Source organism: Diorhabda carinulata, chromosome 3 (genome assembly GCF_026250575.1).
Source record: "Diorhabda carinulata isolate Delta chromosome 3, icDioCari1.1, whole genome shotgun sequence".
Classification (NCBI taxonomy): domain Eukaryota; kingdom Metazoa; phylum Arthropoda; class Insecta; order Coleoptera; family Chrysomelidae; genus Diorhabda; species Diorhabda carinulata.
This window is the reverse complement of record NC_079462.1, coordinates 9,962,208-9,980,594: the sequence shown is the minus strand read 5'-3', so window position 1 is coordinate 9,980,594 and position 18,387 is coordinate 9,962,208. Positions and strand designations below refer to the sequence as shown.

At 31.0% G+C, this 18,387-nt stretch overlaps 1 protein-coding gene across 1 annotated transcript; it reads right to left on the bottom strand.

The window, feature by feature from the left end:
* Positions 1–2,141: 2,141 nt before the first annotated feature.
* Positions 2,142–18,230, bottom strand: LOC130891486 (uncharacterized). The gene is made up of 2 exons (XM_057796275.1): positions 17,843–18,230; positions 2,142–2,581 (listed from the first exon to the last, which is right to left on the bottom strand). Exons 1-2 carry the CDS (start codon positions 18,228–18,230, stop codon positions 2,343–2,345), a joined length of 627 nt encoding a protein of 208 aa, XP_057652258.1. The 3' UTR covers positions 2,142–2,342.
* Between the last annotated feature and the right edge of the window lie 157 nt (positions 18,231–18,387).

The following is an 18,387-nucleotide window of genomic DNA, read 5'->3' as shown; positions in this document are numbered from 1 at the left end:
ATACTTGTTTATGAATTCCACTATTGTTAATATTACTCTAAATCAACAATTTTCCCGTAATAGTAGTGCGTAAACACAATTAAAATAAGTCGATTCTGTTTGTAACTTTGCAAGTCGTTTCACATACAATTATGAAACCAGAATTAATAGCCTTTTCGCCTTCAATCATATTTCGTAGGTTGCATCAGTATAATTACACAATTTATTCAAAGACAGTAACAACATTTTTATCACTTTTAATGAATACTAATCAAATATAAATATTGAAAGCAACGCTAATTATATGGACGTCGAAGCCTTGCCTATTCTCAGTTTTCAGTTGATCTGATGAATGGATATTCTTCAATACTGACCTGCTTATTTAATATCTTCATATATATAGTTCTACAAGTTTATGTGACTGAACTCCTTTTAAGTGGCTGGACCAATTCAAATGAATTTATTTGCATACGTTTGAGTGACACCCTGCAGTCGGTATATAATGCACTAAACTGACTAAACGGTTGGATCGATTTAAATGATTTTTGTGAATGCATTCAAGTGAAGGCCTGGATGATTTAGATTCAAAAACCAGCACAGCAGTTGGCGCTACAGTCTATCTAGGTTATTTATCTATACCACTACCACCAAATGCAGTTGATGTTTTTTACTGTTGTATTCGACGCTCACATCAATAGCTTGGCGTTGTTCTACTATTCCAAGTTTTTGGTGTGTATAGTGAATATATTCCGATTGTTCTTTGACATTCTAATTTTAGTGTAATTGAATTTGTTTCGTTATTATGACATTTCAATTTTTTTGTACACTGGTTTGATATTATACATATCCCATTTACGTAAATATATTGAGATAAAAGTTACGTGCATAGGTTTTCATTTATATTTCGATATTTTAATTTATGTGTTTTATTTTATGTATGTCTGATTACTTTGACATTCTAATTTTTTGTACGGTGTCTTTTGATCTTTCAGGTGTCGCAATATTAAGTGTATTGAATTCACATATAAGTGACGTACATAAAAAATACCACGTCTTCGTGGACGAGAAGGAAATATTGGTCGACGGACTCGGAATTTACAATTAGTCCAGAACTGTTGGTTGAAAAGATCGGAGGAAGATCAATTGACATACAATGAAAATTTAAGAAACCAGGCTGCAATCACACGTGCTAATGAAAGTCAAGAGCAATGCAACGAACGCCATTCAGCAATTGATTGAAAATATTGTTCATCAACTCACAATAAGATAGAAAATTAAACATTATTGATTCGAGCGAATTGTTTTTAGAAAAATTGATGTTATTTCAAAATGAAGAATAATGAAATGATCATATTATTTGTCACTTATCTCATACTTTGTTTAATATCCTAGCTTGAAATATCATGTAGGACAACGTCTGTCAGGTACACTAGTATCTCACTGAAATTATTTTGGTATGGGCATTTTTATAGCAACTATCTAACACTATGGCAACAATTGTCTATGTACTTTGTCGGAAAATTATCAGAAAATGCTGAATTTATAACAAAACACAGGACAATATATCAGGCCTTCACCTGCTCACGATTTTGGAACCGCTCTTGATTAATGTTTCTTAAAAAATTTTTTTGCTTATTGAAGAAAAGGGCACCAAGTCTTGTTGTGGTAAATTGTGAATCTTTTGTTGATTAAAGCACATTTCAATTGTACATTAATAGGTCTCAAAGACATCGATAGTGGTCAATGAGCAAATTTGTCATTTTCAAATTGACATAAATCATCTATTAATGTTCCTCTTATTTCATTCATTTGATACGATGAAGGACATGTTTATAAAATGATATCATAATTTGAGAAAATTTAATGATATGTTGAATTGAGTACGACGAAGGAACGATGGTGAGTAACTGTGAAATTAAAGGAGATGTAGCCGGTATAGGAAGAGATGGTGATGGGTAATTTCAAAAACAACAGAATAGGTGAAAGAAGTGGATTCACATATCATTCGGGTTATACATTATGGTAAATACATCATACATCATTAGTCTATAAAATAAAGCACCAATTACTTTTCTTTTATTAGCCTGGGTCAGTTATGAGGTTGAAACAAAGCTATAGAATACACATAAATTATGCATTTTCAATGGAATAGGAATAAGAGATTTATTAACTAAAATGCATAAGGTTTATTAGCGTTTTATGTAACAATCCTATGATAATATTAGCACATATGTTATCCTAAGCCCCCTCGTTTAAATCGACTTATATGAAATTTTATTGCAGGTTTTTGATATATTACCGAAACACTCAACATTTGTGTACTTTTGTTATCTATAAAGCTAGTGGTGAATCAGTATAAATTATTAACCAAATATCCTAAAATACCAAGGTCTACTATCACAATGACCTTGAATATCTGATAAAACTATAGGAATATAAGCAAATCCAACCAAAAATAATGAATTGATTATTGAAATACTTATTAGAAGAGTCACTGCAGCTTTATAAATGAAGTATAATACCGATAAGATGAAAATTATTAATCCCCAACTCGCTATTTTTATTCCAACTTCTTGAACGTCTTGCAAGGTTGTGTCCATATCTGAAACAAATCATTCAGTGATAGTTTCAACTCTCAATTCATGATAAAATGAATTAAACATAATTTCATCATATTTCGTTTTAGAATTTGGCATTCAAAATTTCATAAGACAACCAGTATTCTCAAAGTGTTGTGGATAGATAGATATATTTGACGAATATGGCTTTGTGACTTTCTTAGATGCACTGGTCTCATAAATTTACATTTTCCAGCCTCATTCTTTTTATAAAGCCAATCAACCCCCAGAGACATATCTTTCATCAAGTTCCTTGCCAGTACCGAGTCTAGTACCGAGAATCGTACGTTTGTAATGACGCTGAATGTTCTCCGAAGTTATACATACAAAAAAATTTATCCCTTTATTGGAAAAATCTTACGTTCACTAATATATATTCAGTCTATCTAATCAATCAAAGGGGAAGAATAGTGGGGAGAAAAAAGTGTGAAAATTCATCGTTTTGAATGCGACTTCCTCCACTAAAGTAAGTCTGTAAGTGCCTACAAAATTTAATGAGTAGCAAGTACCCTATAATTTTAAATTATTTATTTATAATAATTTATTACAGATGAAAAACGAATAATCAAAGCAAAATCAGAGGTTTGCACAAACTATCATATAACAAAGACCTATAACCACATAAAAAATTATTCACGAAAAAATTGGAATAATCAAAAAATTTAGTGTCACGTTTAATATTGTATTTGAGAGACTATTATGATTTTTTTATTAACAACTATCACATAATAAATTATTGATCAGTGATAACAGTTCTTATTCTTATCAATCAATCAAAAAATCCTAAATATTGACTTTATTTATTTTGAAAGTCAAATCTAAATTGGTCTGAATTATATAAATAAACTGCCGACAAAATCACAAAATCAAAGATAAATATAATACTTCATGTGAAAATATTATGTATAGACAGTCAACACAAAAAACTACTTTTTTTGTAAAATGTGATACTGGTGTAATTAGCTGAATTAAAGTACAAATCGTCCTCACTAAGGGCTTTTTACTCGATGCTAAAAAGTACCTTGAATTTTCACTATAACATATATATGGAAAATAATATGGAACGTTCCTCAAAGTCCGAAGGGCATCGATTAGAAGAGGCCACGACTTTTACACCGGAGGTATCAAATAAATCAGGTCATCGTATTTCTTTTAACCAAAGTTAGTCATCAAATATTCCAATATTTCATTTTTGCTTTGCAGGTTCATTTTAAAATGCCGAAACTGCCACAAGAACGAGTTGCATGGCATGAAAATTGATTATATAGAAAATTACTGCGAAACTCCTACAGTAAATATATCTACAATTGAAACAAAAGCATCCAAATTGTTCACCGTGTCAGTTAATCTGTAGAAAATATTTCTCACTGTAACCAGTTTACCCTTGATTTTTAAATTACCAGTAGGATTTATGCAACATACAAAAAATTAGCACAAACAAGTTGGCTGCTAAGGGTAAATAAACTTAGTAGAGCGCCTAGGGTTTCTGACTTTGGAAAATAGTTACAGTGAATGTTTTTTTTTTAGTTGAGGTGACATTTTATTTTTTACACTAAAACCTACAAAGTTTATGGTTACAATTTTTCCATTATTTGATTGAAAAAAGATGAAAAATGAATATTCCAGCATAAAATTCAACTTCAAATGGCATTTTTTAATGTATACGTCGGATTTGACTTGAAAGTGTATATAAAATCAACTTTTAGAGATACCTGTATTTATGAAGAGTCGTAGAGACCTTGGACAGTAGTGAAACGTAAACGGGAAGGAAAGAGGGAAGACTAAAAGGACGTCAGCGACAGATGCAACGTGCAACTAAACGGATGTTTTCTGGATAGCTTTGTGTTTTTTTACGAAAATTTCCTACATGTTACTAACGAAAGTTTTATGGGAGACGATGCTTTGCTGTTGAACTTCTGCCTAAGATTTTTATTTCTTCGTATGATAAGTAAAATTGAATAATTAGTAGACGATTTCAACCGAAAAATTTGAAATGGTTAAAACACGATAATTGCTGTTATTTTTTATTTATTATAGGTATCAAAACATGAATAAACCCTGAACTAGTATCATGGTTGGTGAGTATAGTTGCATACTATGTGAAAAATAAGATTCATCATCGGAATCGGACTCAGCTTAAGGTCAAATCATAAAAATTAGCAGATGAGTAACCACTTTAAGAGCTCCTTCGAGAGAACGACAGGATGGATTATTATCTCACCTGCAAACTGAATTCGTTTATGCTCATGCAAGTCGTCGTCAAAAGTATATTATTAAAAAATATTTTGAAATGATAACAAGCAAAATGAAACCTTATGTTCACCTTCGAGAAAAAAGCTTCGATTGATGTATTTAACTCCTATAGGGGAGAAAATTTTGTATTTTGTGAGCAAGAAGCTGATACAGAAAAAAAGGAAAATTGGATAAAAATCAGCCAAGACATACATCAATACTTCAACTTTGAGTGACTCCATCATAAATTGTATAGCCGTACAGAAAAATGACTATTATCGTGAAACTCAGATGAATTGCTGGCATAACAGATTTACAGACACTCGAAGAAAAATATGTCGATTTTCATCATTCGACTGAAAATTCTATTCACCTGCTTAACGTTGAAAAGAAAATTAGTCCAAGAATTGTGATGATCGATATTACAAAGAAGCAAATATGTAGGTACTTAGAAGAGAATGAAGACTGCCATACAAGAGTTGAAAAATTTCATACCGACCAATTACCAGCACCGGATAATCTGTTTGTTTACGGAAATTGTTTACCTATCAATAAAATAACTGAAGTGGAAAATATTTGATACAGATCAATGATGTAAAATGATTAAATAAACCAAAATTTCATTTTAAATCAAATTTTTCCCGATTTTCCTTGAATTACTCCATTTTTCCACTCAATTTTGATTTAAAAAAAATTTACAGCCTACAATGCCTCATATCATTTGAATTAATATAATTCTCCATTCTTTTTTAAAGTCAACGACAAAATTTCAAAAGGTTTATGACGCGTGGAATGTTTCCAAAACTGAAACATTCAGAACTTTTTATGGTCGTTCATATTGTCAAAGTCAATTGCAATTGCCGGAGGTATTATCGACAACTATAACGAAGCAGCAAAATTGTAGAAACAATTGATAACACTAACTGTACCATAAACATTGTTAACAATATAATAAAGTACCACAACTACAAAAAGTGCCGTTTATCATTTGGTGGACAAAGAAAATCCACCCGTAACTTTAAGTAGTAATTTTACTATTATTTATAATTATCATGCCAACAAAAGCTGATAATTTATTGTGTTTTTTTTTCTGATAGTTGTCGGTAAAATATGTTTTCTACTAGCAAGTTGTGGCTATTACTCGGTCAGTTCATTATAATTGGGATGTAACCAATTACTGGAATTTTATATTAATCAAATTTATAGTATCAAAGTATGAGTTTTATTGATCTCATTGAGTTTCATTGAACTTTTAATGTTATTGACGCGCTTCACCTGTATGTGGGTTTGTTTGTTTGTTTGTAACTCTCCTTTAAACTAAGAGCAAGTGGCTTATTACTGTTAGTATATCCCATCACTTCAATTGCGTTCATTAGCCGAGCTGGCTAATGCGTCAAGCTCGTGATTTGCCGGTTGTGGGCTCAAATCCTGTTTACGCTGTGAAAAAAAATTGTTTTTTGGGCAAATTTTCTTTAGAAATCATGACTGCAAATGTTCTCTTTACAACGAAACAAATTACAGTATTACTTTAGAATTCAACATCTTAAATTTCATTATGTTGTTCGAGAAGAATTTCACATTGTTGCACCCTCTGTTGGAGATTTACAATACTAATGACTTGATCTCAAAGAACAATTTTATTTTTGTCAATAAATCGAACTAAAAATTGGCAAATAAATATAGTTTGAAAAAACTGGAAACCTGACAAGCACATCAAAATAAAAGGTTGAAAATAATTTTCAAAATAAGCTTAATACAATAATGAATAAAATATACCAGTTATATTATGCATTAGATCTACGAGAAATATTTAACAAAATGTTATAGTTATAGCGACAAAATTATAGTTTCAAATTTCTTTTTTAAACGCAATGAAATATTCATTGTATTCGTTTTTTGGTTCAACCCAAACACAAGCTAAGAAGTCTTAATGTACATCTTAAATCATAATATTCTTGTTCATCTGGGAACAAGCGAGTATCTCTTTGGGTGTCATAATCGTTGAGTATCCGTTGAGAGTATACGAAGTAAAAACAAATATTTCACAGCGTTGTTCGAGATGAATTTTACATCTGTGCTCCATCTGTCGGAGATTTATAATACTAGAATTTTATATCGAACTGAAAAGAGTGAAATAAATATAGTTTAGAAAAACCAAAAACACGGTTTCATAGCATTTGAAACTAAATAGTGAAAAATAAATATAGTTTGAAGTAACTAAAAAACACGCTCTTAATGCACATCAGTATTATTGTGAAAAAAGCGTGCAGAGCTTTTTTCACATTTCTCGTATATTGAGCTCCCTACGCTTTTTTCCTAATAAGAATTTTTCAAGCTTATTTCTGATTTGTAAGTGTAATGTGATTTGAAAGCGTGTTTTTCAGTTTTTTTAGATTATATTTATTTTAACATCTTCAAGTGTCATCTAAAATTTGGGTTTTACTCTCCAGTGCTCGCGTTTTTTGTAATAAATGTGGAAAATCACTATCGATAATAAATGCAATATAAATGCCACATTAGTCATGCATAAGCTTATTCAATTAAATCAAAACTCATATTAATTGTACAACTATTTAATAACTACAAGGAGATTGTGATAATGAATGTATGTTTATTACAAAATTATAAGAACCTAATTTGTATTTTCGATAACATCTGCTAGAAATACCAAAATAATCAATATCAAATTAGTCTCTCATAATTAAAGATATAACTCATCTATTTTGAATAGAGAAACTCCCGTTAAACCTACAATACAATTATATCTGTTTCTCAGTAATAGACACACGTGTTGGATAAAATGATTTACACTCAATAGAAAAATTACATTTAAAAATTTGTTATGAGCAATAAATCACAAAAAAAGATCACCCACCTAAATTAAGTTCAATTTATTCAACAAGCCTTCTCTCCTCCGACAAGCCATTCTGATATTACGAATTATTCTGGGTAAGAGAAATGCACCCACAATCAGTACTTTTTTCACCATTATCATTGTTGTAAAAACCATACCCAAGAGAATAACAATTTTCATCATTTTTGTTAACATTAAAATTGGAACGATGTATAAATGTCGCCTTTTGTGGCCTCTCGGTGTATTCAAAGATTTATCTAAAAGTAGAAATATTTTATCTCAATTTTTATCATACTCACTTGTGATCCATTAAAACAGTTTAATAAATATAATATCGAGGAAAAACATTATAGAAATAGTACATTTGATTGATTAACAACTACTAGATTATTCATATTTACTCATACACTGTGTTTCCATAGGAAACTATTCCATCTATAGTTCGAATTCGAGTAATATGGAAATAGATGCAAATCCACAAATTGTACCTTAGTGAAACAGAAACGTATAAACATTAACTAGAATCTCCTGATGTTAAGCTGATTAATCTGACACCCACCTGTACATTAAAGTATTATTCAAATTCCATATGGTAATATATCACACAAATACGTTATATCTCAAGTGTGAAATTTGAAAATTACCCAAATTATATACGCTTTTCTCAATAATTAGGAAATCATTTTCATTGGTACTCACTGCGGTCAAATAAATTAACAATGACATGTACAATTAAGATGAATTTTCATGAAATAAAATTATTACTTGAAATCTTTGTTTTATTTCGAAATTTTTCCCAAAACTAATAGCTATAGGGAAAATAACCACCATAACTAATAATTTTTTCAATTAATTGAGTGGGAAAGAGTAAATATGTGAAGCGAGTCATAATGAACGCTGGAAATAAGCATCTCTATCCAAAATACGTATAATGGATTGCTGTACATGTCCAAATATTTTCTTTTTGTATTTTTTACGATGTCACACGCTATTTGAATATGATTTGAAGAATCAAATTAATCATGATTGTTGTGTAGACTAATGATTTTAGGTTGATGAATTCACTCCCGTATAATGTAATTTAACCTTTGCAAGTACACGAACATTACAGTATTTGAAGCTTCTAGAATTACTGACATTTATTTAAAAAAAATGAAAATCCAATTTTAATCACAACCTTTTGAAGGTTATATTTCGAAAAGTAGTTGGTTGAGAAAACTTTGTTATAAGAAAGACACATCCCAATTTCATATGAGCAATCACCTCCTGAATTTTGCCTTATGAATTTAGAAACAGAGCCCGTATCTATACTACTCTGAAAATATTATAATTTTATTTCCAATTTTTCCATGAAGATTTCCAATACTCTTATTATTTTTTATGGTAAAAGCGACTCTTATCATCGAATATCATCGTTGTTCATACGGCTATGTTTAAACTCCACATAATCCTTTTTACGTGGATGATACACAATATTGCACATGAAAGCAAGTATGAGTGAATTAAAATCGTAACCAAGCATTGGTCGAAACTAGTTTTTCGACTTGAGAAGTATTTTGGCTCTATCCAGTATTTCTGGAAAATCACAGGTCTGAATGTACCACATAATATTAGTAAGATTTCTCATCAACTAAAGAACATTGTACAGTTAAAGTTGTCCAGAAGTTGCTGTCCATACATTTTAAACTGAGATGAGCAGTTGAACATTACTTTTTTACAGGAATATCTACATTTTTCATTTTTCAAAAAGTCGAAAATCTTGTGAGACCTCTCGTTATTTCTCTGTGATTAAATTAATTCCATAGGATTGAGCTTGCAATGATACGGTGGCAGTCGTGGCAGTGCTACACCATGTCTCGGGCTAATTTCATCGATCTCATAAAAATGACTGGCTCCACTTAGCTTTATAGTGGTGATTTTTTAATCACGTGATCATTGTTGCATCTAAGCTTTTCAACTGTTTGGAATAGCAATAATTTCAACAATTATATGTTGTTCTTCAAAATTGATACTTGACATAAATGTCAATTTGCATTCATATCTTGATATTCTTCAAAAGCATCCATATTACTCGAGAAAACTACTCTAATCTTCAGTGAGTTAGTAAGACGCCGCTGCTTTCTGTTTGTGCATATTTGGAAACATTTGCTTGTTTATTAGCTTATAATATTTTTTTCTCATTCTCTCATTTTCCTTAAAGAAAATTTTTGCAATGTGAATATCGAGCATGCTTAATTAGTTACAATCATCAGTCGTAACCTTGTTATTTTTGGCGCTACATTTCTGTTTACCTTATCGTTTACTAATGAATTCAAATTATCGTCTATCAATTTCATATTTAATTGCTAACGCAAAAGTGATCATTAAGAATAAATAGACCATCAGAATAGCTTTCAATTAGTTATTTCTGTTCAAACGTCGGCAAATAAATGAATAGAGGGTTGATTTTCAGATGTTATGAAGAAAAACCATTATATGAATATATGAATAATATATTGGATAGATTCTATAAATAACATAAGAATGACTTAACAGTTATATAATATGGAGAAAATATAAGGTTTTGTCGTATCTCTAAAATTTCAGAAAAGGTTTGATGAGCTAATTATAATTAAAATTTTACTGCTCGTTTCAATATAATCATTACCATTAACAATATTTTGGATTAGTGCTTTCATATGAATAATATAGGTAACTAATTTCTAGTCCAATAACATGCGAGTTAGGCTGTAGTTAGGGATAAGATAAGGTGTATAGATTATTAACATATCCAAGGTTCAATAAGTTTACAAAGTTAGTGTATTGAGTTAGCGAAATCTCTTTAGATCCAATCCGTTGATTGTAAGAGGTTTTTTTGTTTGAGTAGAGGCTTTAATGATGTATGTAATGAAGTTGTATGGACAACTAACTGATATTATTATTAAACCCGTGAATCCGCTAAATTCAGATGTATAAATTGAAATATATGGTTGTACTTGTTCCATAGATACATTGAAGGATTATGAAGAATTTTCATATAAATTGACGTCCGTAGTATTCACTTTGTTAAATCAATGGTAATTATTTTCTATTCTCATCATAAATCCAGGGGTATGTGCGTGAAATGAGAAAATGTGATCCTCCACTTCCAGTGATAGGCTAATACATTTCCAGGAGAATTGCGCTGCTGCTTAGAAGTATTCGATGCTGTCTATTGTAGTATGTCACTCCACTTTATCATCTTTGTTGATTTGTGATTTTTAGTATTCTTTGTTATCATGATCAATTCCCTTATATTGGTGATCTTAGATCTAAGGTCTTGAGTTTTTTTATATCCTCCCTCACATTATCTTACTCTTATCTCGGTCATCACCTTATTATACTTTCCATCGGTTATCAATCTTTCATTTTTATAACAAAATCCAGCTGCCATCTTTCTACGAGTCAATACATTTTTATGACTTTAACTGTTTCTGATCTCTCATCTGTTTTAAATCCTCATTATCTAGCCCTCTATATCCATCTTCGTCTATTTCCTTTAGATCGGATATAGCATTGACTTGGAATTTCTGAATCCATTGGCGATATTCATACTGAATGCACTGTAAACATTACTACTGCACCAACACTCATAATTACACTGTCTGACGCGTTTCGATAAACAAGTCATCGTCTTCATAGACTGACGGTAAACTAAAATCTAATGATTTGACTTACCTGTTTTATATTAAATTTTTTCACCAATACACAATTTTCTGCGAAAATTAGTTCTCGCCAAGGAGTTTTTCCCGCTGGAGTTATCGAAACACGCGTCAGACAGTTAGTGTTGGTTTAAACAGTGTATTCCATATAGCATTTACTTGTCAAAAACTTTCGGGTTTTCTTTGTCTTTCTGCATTAGATATATAGTATTTGCGACATAGATGGCAAAAGGTATGATAGCTGCTTGATTCAGTACATAACTCCTTGCTTCTTATGATCTGATGTATTTGCAGATTGTATACGGTTATTTATCTTTTCTGATCTGTAAAATTTTTCGTTAAAGACTATGGCACCTCTTCATATCTTAAAAGCTGTGCTGTCTTCTTTTAATGTTAGTTCTATCAGTTTCTCGATATGTGTTCATGTTATATCGAACAACACAATAATTCCAACATCAAGATATTTGTAGGAGAGATTTGATAGGGCGTGGCCTTTATTACGTAATAAAGTTAATTTATTACATTACGTTTCAAAAAAAAATGACACTTACCCAAAGATTGCAAAAAAGGGGGGCTTACTATATTGATTAGCACAAGCAGCTTCAAGTCTATAATATAACGTGGGATAGAATATAGCAGCAAAAACCAGAACTTTCGACATTTTCAAAGCTACAAGGAATACCAAAGATAACGTGAATTTTATTTTTAACAATTTGTAGAATATTAACTTTTTCACTTTTTTTAACGCTTCTTTGTCCCCAAGAGATAATTTCCGTCCAAAAACTAAAACAAAAAGTCTAATTCACATGCGCTGATCAAAAAAAAGGACAATGAAAGAATCTCACTATTCTAATATCATGACATTATCCGAAATTCTATTAATAACTCATCTTCATATTACTTCCTAAACTTTTCTCGTGATTAAATGAAAGTTAAGAGTATATTAATGGTATAATGTGGAAACTTGGGTTAAGTATAAAAACTAAAGCTTAGAATCCGATAGAACGAACACAACCAAAAGCTTCTTCTTAATCAAATACCGACCGTACTAACCAACATGATGTTCATTTGATGTCACTATATATTTATTTTTTTTTTTTCGAAAGAGTGACAAGTAACAAGTGAAAAATTTACACTCTTATAGTGATCCAGTCAGCTATCAATCTCACTGAAAAACCGCCACAACCACCGGCGGTACTTTTTCTGTGTTAATCCTATCATAGCACAAAAATACATACGTAAATGCATAGAACGTATATGAGGCAACTCCAGAAAGTAGAAAGTTTCCTTAAAAAATAGCAAGTTAAATAATGCTTCAACTCTTTTTTAGCAAAGCCACGTAGAACCCTACTAGACGTGTGTTGTGATGTATGTAAATAAACTATGGCGTGGAGGAGTTAAATTCCTGCGGTAAGAATTCCACATCTCTTTTTTTAAATAATGTCTTAATTTCTACAGTATTCCACAGTAACTGACGGTATTTACTGTTTCACCACGTAAAACTAAGTCAATGAGCAGAATGCTCTTCCTATTCGTGCACATCACTTTCCATACCAGCAACGTCATCCGAGTCGGTCATAATTATAACGTTTCAGAAATGTCAGTACTGTTCCAGGCTTTCTACATACCCCTGGTATATGCTTTTTAATCAGAAGGTGCTTAATGACAATCTTATGCACAAGCTCAATAAGATAATCAATAATGTGAGTCGGTCGTCACATGCACTTCCGAAAATTGCTTACACCAGCGTCGCTCTGCGAACTCATGAAGATCCTTCCATAGACCTGACAGAGCTAACGATAAATTTCACTGGCGCCATTCTCTATGCATTCCAAACCATTTCCATTTCGGATTACTGTTATAATGCTTTTGGCACAATACAAAACCTGTCCGGCTGTTATATTATTATACTTCATAGATGCGTACACTCTTCAATTAAGGTAATTACGTTTACTTTAAAACGAAAAAAATTGAGAAACTTACTTTGTGGATGTAGAACGCAACGAAGTACGGAATAAAATGTGAGATTGTGAATTAAAATCAATTACAGTTTTTTTTGTAAATTGAACGTACAATTTCCCTCTAGCTTCTTTTTCCAAACATATCTATGACCGTATAATAACTAATTTCATTTTCAAATAATTTCTTTCTATCACTAAGATTGTGAGAGGTTGTAGACACCATTTACTTAATTCTCAGACTACTACGATTATCATGAGGACGAGACATACCACAAATTATGCTTACCGATTTGTTATAAGAAATATTTTTTTTACCAAATAAATGTGAAAAAATAAAACAGAATTCAAATTTTGTTCGCTTTTTCGACTTACATATGTTCCACGTACTTTTATAGTTTTCTTTTGTTGATATATTTTCAATATTTTATCACAAACGAGAGACGAGGAATATAAATTCATCAAAATACTTCAATTAATTATCTTTTTAAATTGTATTCCGATTTGATCAAATCCCTTAAAAAAATGGTTGAACAAATGTCACCAATCATAGTTTCGAATTTTCTTTTGAGAAACACAGTTCTTTAATTTTTCACAGGCCTTCCAGAGTGAGAGAACTAGGATCATATCATTTGAATTCCATAGTTAAATTTGATTGATATCTCTGAGAAATCACTGAGCTCGAAAATTTTCTCAACTTCTCTCAAACTTTACTTCAGGTAAATTCTCTTCTGGAGCCAATAGTTCAAATAGATTTATATCTTTTTGACATGATGATGCAAAATATACATCTACAATTTTTCCTAAGCTCGGTTCGAACACCTTTGTCAGGCATATCGCAAAAATTGCTGTCTGTCCAATATCTAAATTATTAACACTCAGTTTCCATATAATCTGTTAGGAAATGTACTTTTTTGTCATACCAGCTAGATGTGACCAACACGACAACACGACCACACGACAAGTCAAGTCATAAGTGCTCGGATGTATTGTGTGAATCAAAATCGTGACATTGTGATCAAAACAGCACAAAATTCACATACTTATAAGAGCCAGATAAGGGCGTTAAAAAGGTCCTTGGTTGGCATCTACTCAGATCCGGGTTCATTTGATAAGGTTGTATAATTTCGAATCACTAGCTTTTACTCGCGACTGTTTCCATTTTGATTTTAGAAGTTGGACCAGTAATGGGAAAAACATTTAACAAGAAATTAACAGCTCACTCATGTCGCTGTTTTGAAAATTGAATATTGTTTTGATTGCAACAAAATGTTTTGATAGGGCTTTCAACATATTGCGCTAAAAATTAAAAAAGAAACTGTATCACATGAAATATCCAAATACAAAAAATCAAGGATTGAAGAACAAAGATAAAAATGTAACCTAGAATTTCACTCGAATGAGACAAACTCTCTATGTTACAGAGAGATGGAAAGAGAGAAATGCACCATTGTCAAAAAATTGTTTACAATCTGTAAACAAAACTTTGTGAATAACTAAGAAACAAATATACAAATGACTGAAAAGAGGCACAAATAATATAAAATCTAAATGTAAAGTATACACGAGAAAACAATAATGAACAACAATATTACCTTTGAAAATGTACCGGGTGTCTCAATAAGAATGGCTCTCGGCCATATCTCGAGAACCGTTTATAATACAGCTTCGGGAAAAAAAAAATTATAACCAAAGTGACCTCGAGAAAAACCTGGAAATGATTTACAGAGTTGTAAGTCAACCGCTAGGGGGCGTAATTAAATACCAAACATTATAAAATGAATAATTCACAAATTTTGCCTAATTAAGATGCATTTAAACTATGATTATCGTATTCTTCAAGAAATTCAGCGTATATTTGATTTTAGTCCATCTCTTTAAATAAGAGGTGGGGGGAAGCGGGAACTTTATTATGAAAAAACGCCTGTAAGTCCAGTTCTACTTAACCTATCTATGCAAACTTAGGCTTTTTGAAGAGAGCTCCTTTCTACCAATTTAGGAGATATAATTTCGAAGCAACATAATGAGTAACGTATACGCTAGAGGGCGCTCTATTATAACTCTTATATTGGTAGAAAGTTCCCGCTACCCACCTCTTATTTGAAGGGATAGACTAAAACTTGTAGAATCAAATATACGCTGAATTTCTGGAAGAATACGATAATCATAGTTTGAATGCATCTTATTTGGGCTAAATTTGTAAATTTTTCATTTTATAATTTTTGGTACTTAATTACGCCCTCCAGCGGTGGACCTAAAACTCTGTAAATAATTTCCATGTTTTTCTCGAGTTCACTTTTGTTATAAATTTTTTTCCCGTAGCTATACCATAAACGGTTCCCGAGATATGGCCGAGAGTCATTCTTATTGGGACACCCGGTACATGTGTAAATTTTTATATGTAGTATATATTACATTTATACCTTTATTTTCAAAATTCAATCAAATAATGAAACTAACTAAACGGCAACTCTAAAATAGGTAATAATTTATATCGAAAATCAATAACACCATTTAGTACATAGCAAGCGCCGAATGCTGGCAAATGGCAAATTGGCAAATGATTGTGCATTTTTTTGCATTGTGAAGTATTGAGTCGTCAACTAATTCTGAACAAGGAGTGGGTAGATAAAGGTCGTACATTTAGTTAAATTATCTATGAGCTGAATTTCACGGCGTTTTTACGCAATTGAGTAAAACCCAAACATGATATTGTAATATAACAATAAAACTAGATCATCATAACCAAGCTGCAGCATTCCAGCTTTTCTGGGTATCATTGATACATAAATAACGTAAATTCCTTCAATTTCCAATCAATATTTTATCGCCATAATTGTTTTAATGATTTAATCGAATTATTGTGATGTTTTTCATATTCATTAATACTGATTTTAACGGTGGAGCGAATTTATACACATGGTGTTTCTCACTTTCTTATTTTATTTATACACTATGCACTAAGCACTAGAATATTCAATAAATAATCCATCAAAACTTAAATATTCGAACCGTTTTCTGTGATATTCATTTATTTACTTACTTACTTGCTGATCAACAAACGCCTATTTATACAAAACAGATTTCTCGATAATATCCATGATTTAGATCATATTAACAAAACAGAAAAGGACCGACTTCACTATCTTTATCAGTAGACGAGTTCGTAACTTTATATTGATTTGGTAGGTCTTATAAGGAGACAATCATCTCAATATTTTATTAAGTATCATTTGTTGCTCACAGCTTAAACATCATTTTTTAAATTTTTATATATTTTGATTTGGAGCTTCATATTTTCCTTATGCACTTGCCTTTAAAACAACACCTAAACTATTGGTCCACTCGGTATAAAGTATAAAGAGAATATTTTAGCCATATATCTCAAATCATATATATTTCTGTAAACCTATATTGAGATCTGGATTGTTTAGACTCTTTAATACAATTTAATTTTATATGTAGCAAAATACACCAATTGATATTTCAATATCCATATCTTTATATTGGTACATATTCACCTTAATAATATAACAGTGAAATATAATTACTGAGCAACTGAGTTTTTAGAAGACTTGAGCATCAAGTAAAAGTCTATAAGCAATAGAGCAAACTCGTGGCATATTATTTGAAAATATAAATATATGGTCCAAATTCATTTGAAAGTCATTACTCGACTGATCCCTTTAATCCGCCCTGATTCATTTATAAATCACAGCAATGATTTATCGTCATCACACTAGTGGTGCAAAATTGTTCCTTTGCCTCAGGGTAAAGTCACAGTTCCTCAATTGATGCAGCCACAATTATTAGGAGAGGCTTCTGATTAGTTAAGCACGGACTGTTTCTAAAACTTCATGCACAATTGGTAAGAAAAAGAGACCCTTTAGAAATGCCACCATAAGAAAATTTGTCAGCTTTAATGAAAAGTTCAAGTGAAAAATACAGATCAAAATTGTGGAAGAGTCGTCTTTTTATCTCGAATTATCATATTTTGGATGAGTTTTCAAATCCTACATTGATGTTTAATGTATTCGAACAATCCCTTAATAATGTTCACTCCCATCAATGAAAACGTACCTCTTATAGTTAGAAAGTTAAAGTACCAAAAATGTGTGAATTCTTTGCTGTAGAATTCACATTAGATCAGTGCTAGAGGATTATATTTAATGATGATTTTCCTCGTAATAATGAAAGATTAAATGATAAGAGATCTTAAACAAAAAAATCTTGTAGGCTAACTACATGTTCTAAATTAATTTTTTATATGAAGCTAAGACAGAGCTTTGTTCCATCACTTCTCTATAATTTTATCCCATAAAAGTAAATTCAAAATACTAAAGTAAATGGGTGTAGTCGTATATATGTATTTGAAAGCGTTTAATCTATAATCCACTTGATGGCTCCATGTATATGATATTTTAAATATTCCCAGGAATAAAGCTCCACTTCAGTTATTACGAAAATAGGTTAAAATGATAAAAGTTCAAATCTTATTATATATTATACTAGAATGTTTACCTGTATCGTGGTCTGAGTCCAGGAATGAAAACTGCCTGCTATTTCGAAATTTGTTAAAATCTTGAGGCACCAAAGCAACATAATGATTACTTAGAATAGTATCAACTTTTCTTCGCAAAAATCTGTAGAATTTGATATATTCGTTCTCTTCATTATTATCGTATGAAGAAATATTATTATGTTGATAACTTTTCAATTCAGTAGCAGAACTATTTTCTCCAAAATCATAATCAAATGTTAAGTCGTTGATGGAACGAACTATACCAAACTTTGCACAATAATAAACATCTCTGGTATTTTGACACTTTGTTGAAAGTTCATTTACATATTCATCGGCACGTAAAACTATTATTAATTGGAATATAATCAACGCATAACGTCTCTGCATATTCTTTATTGCTGGTCAATACTGAAAACGTACCTTAACTTTTTCTCTTTAAATAGTGCTCCAACTGTATTAGTAGGTTATACTAAGTACACCTATATTTACAAATAATAATTGAATTCTATGATTAACATACTTAATCCAGTAATGAGTTCGCTAT

Bases quoted from the DNA above. Each gene is read 5' to 3' on its own strand.
- LOC130891486 (XM_057796275.1), bottom strand. From the start codon at position 18,230: ATGCAGAGACGTTATGCGTTGATTATATTCCAATTAATAATAGTTTTA. The intron at 2,582-17,842 runs GTAAACATTCTA...GATTTGTTTCAG, and splicing joins GGACTCAGACCACGATACAG to ATATGGACACAACCTTGCAA.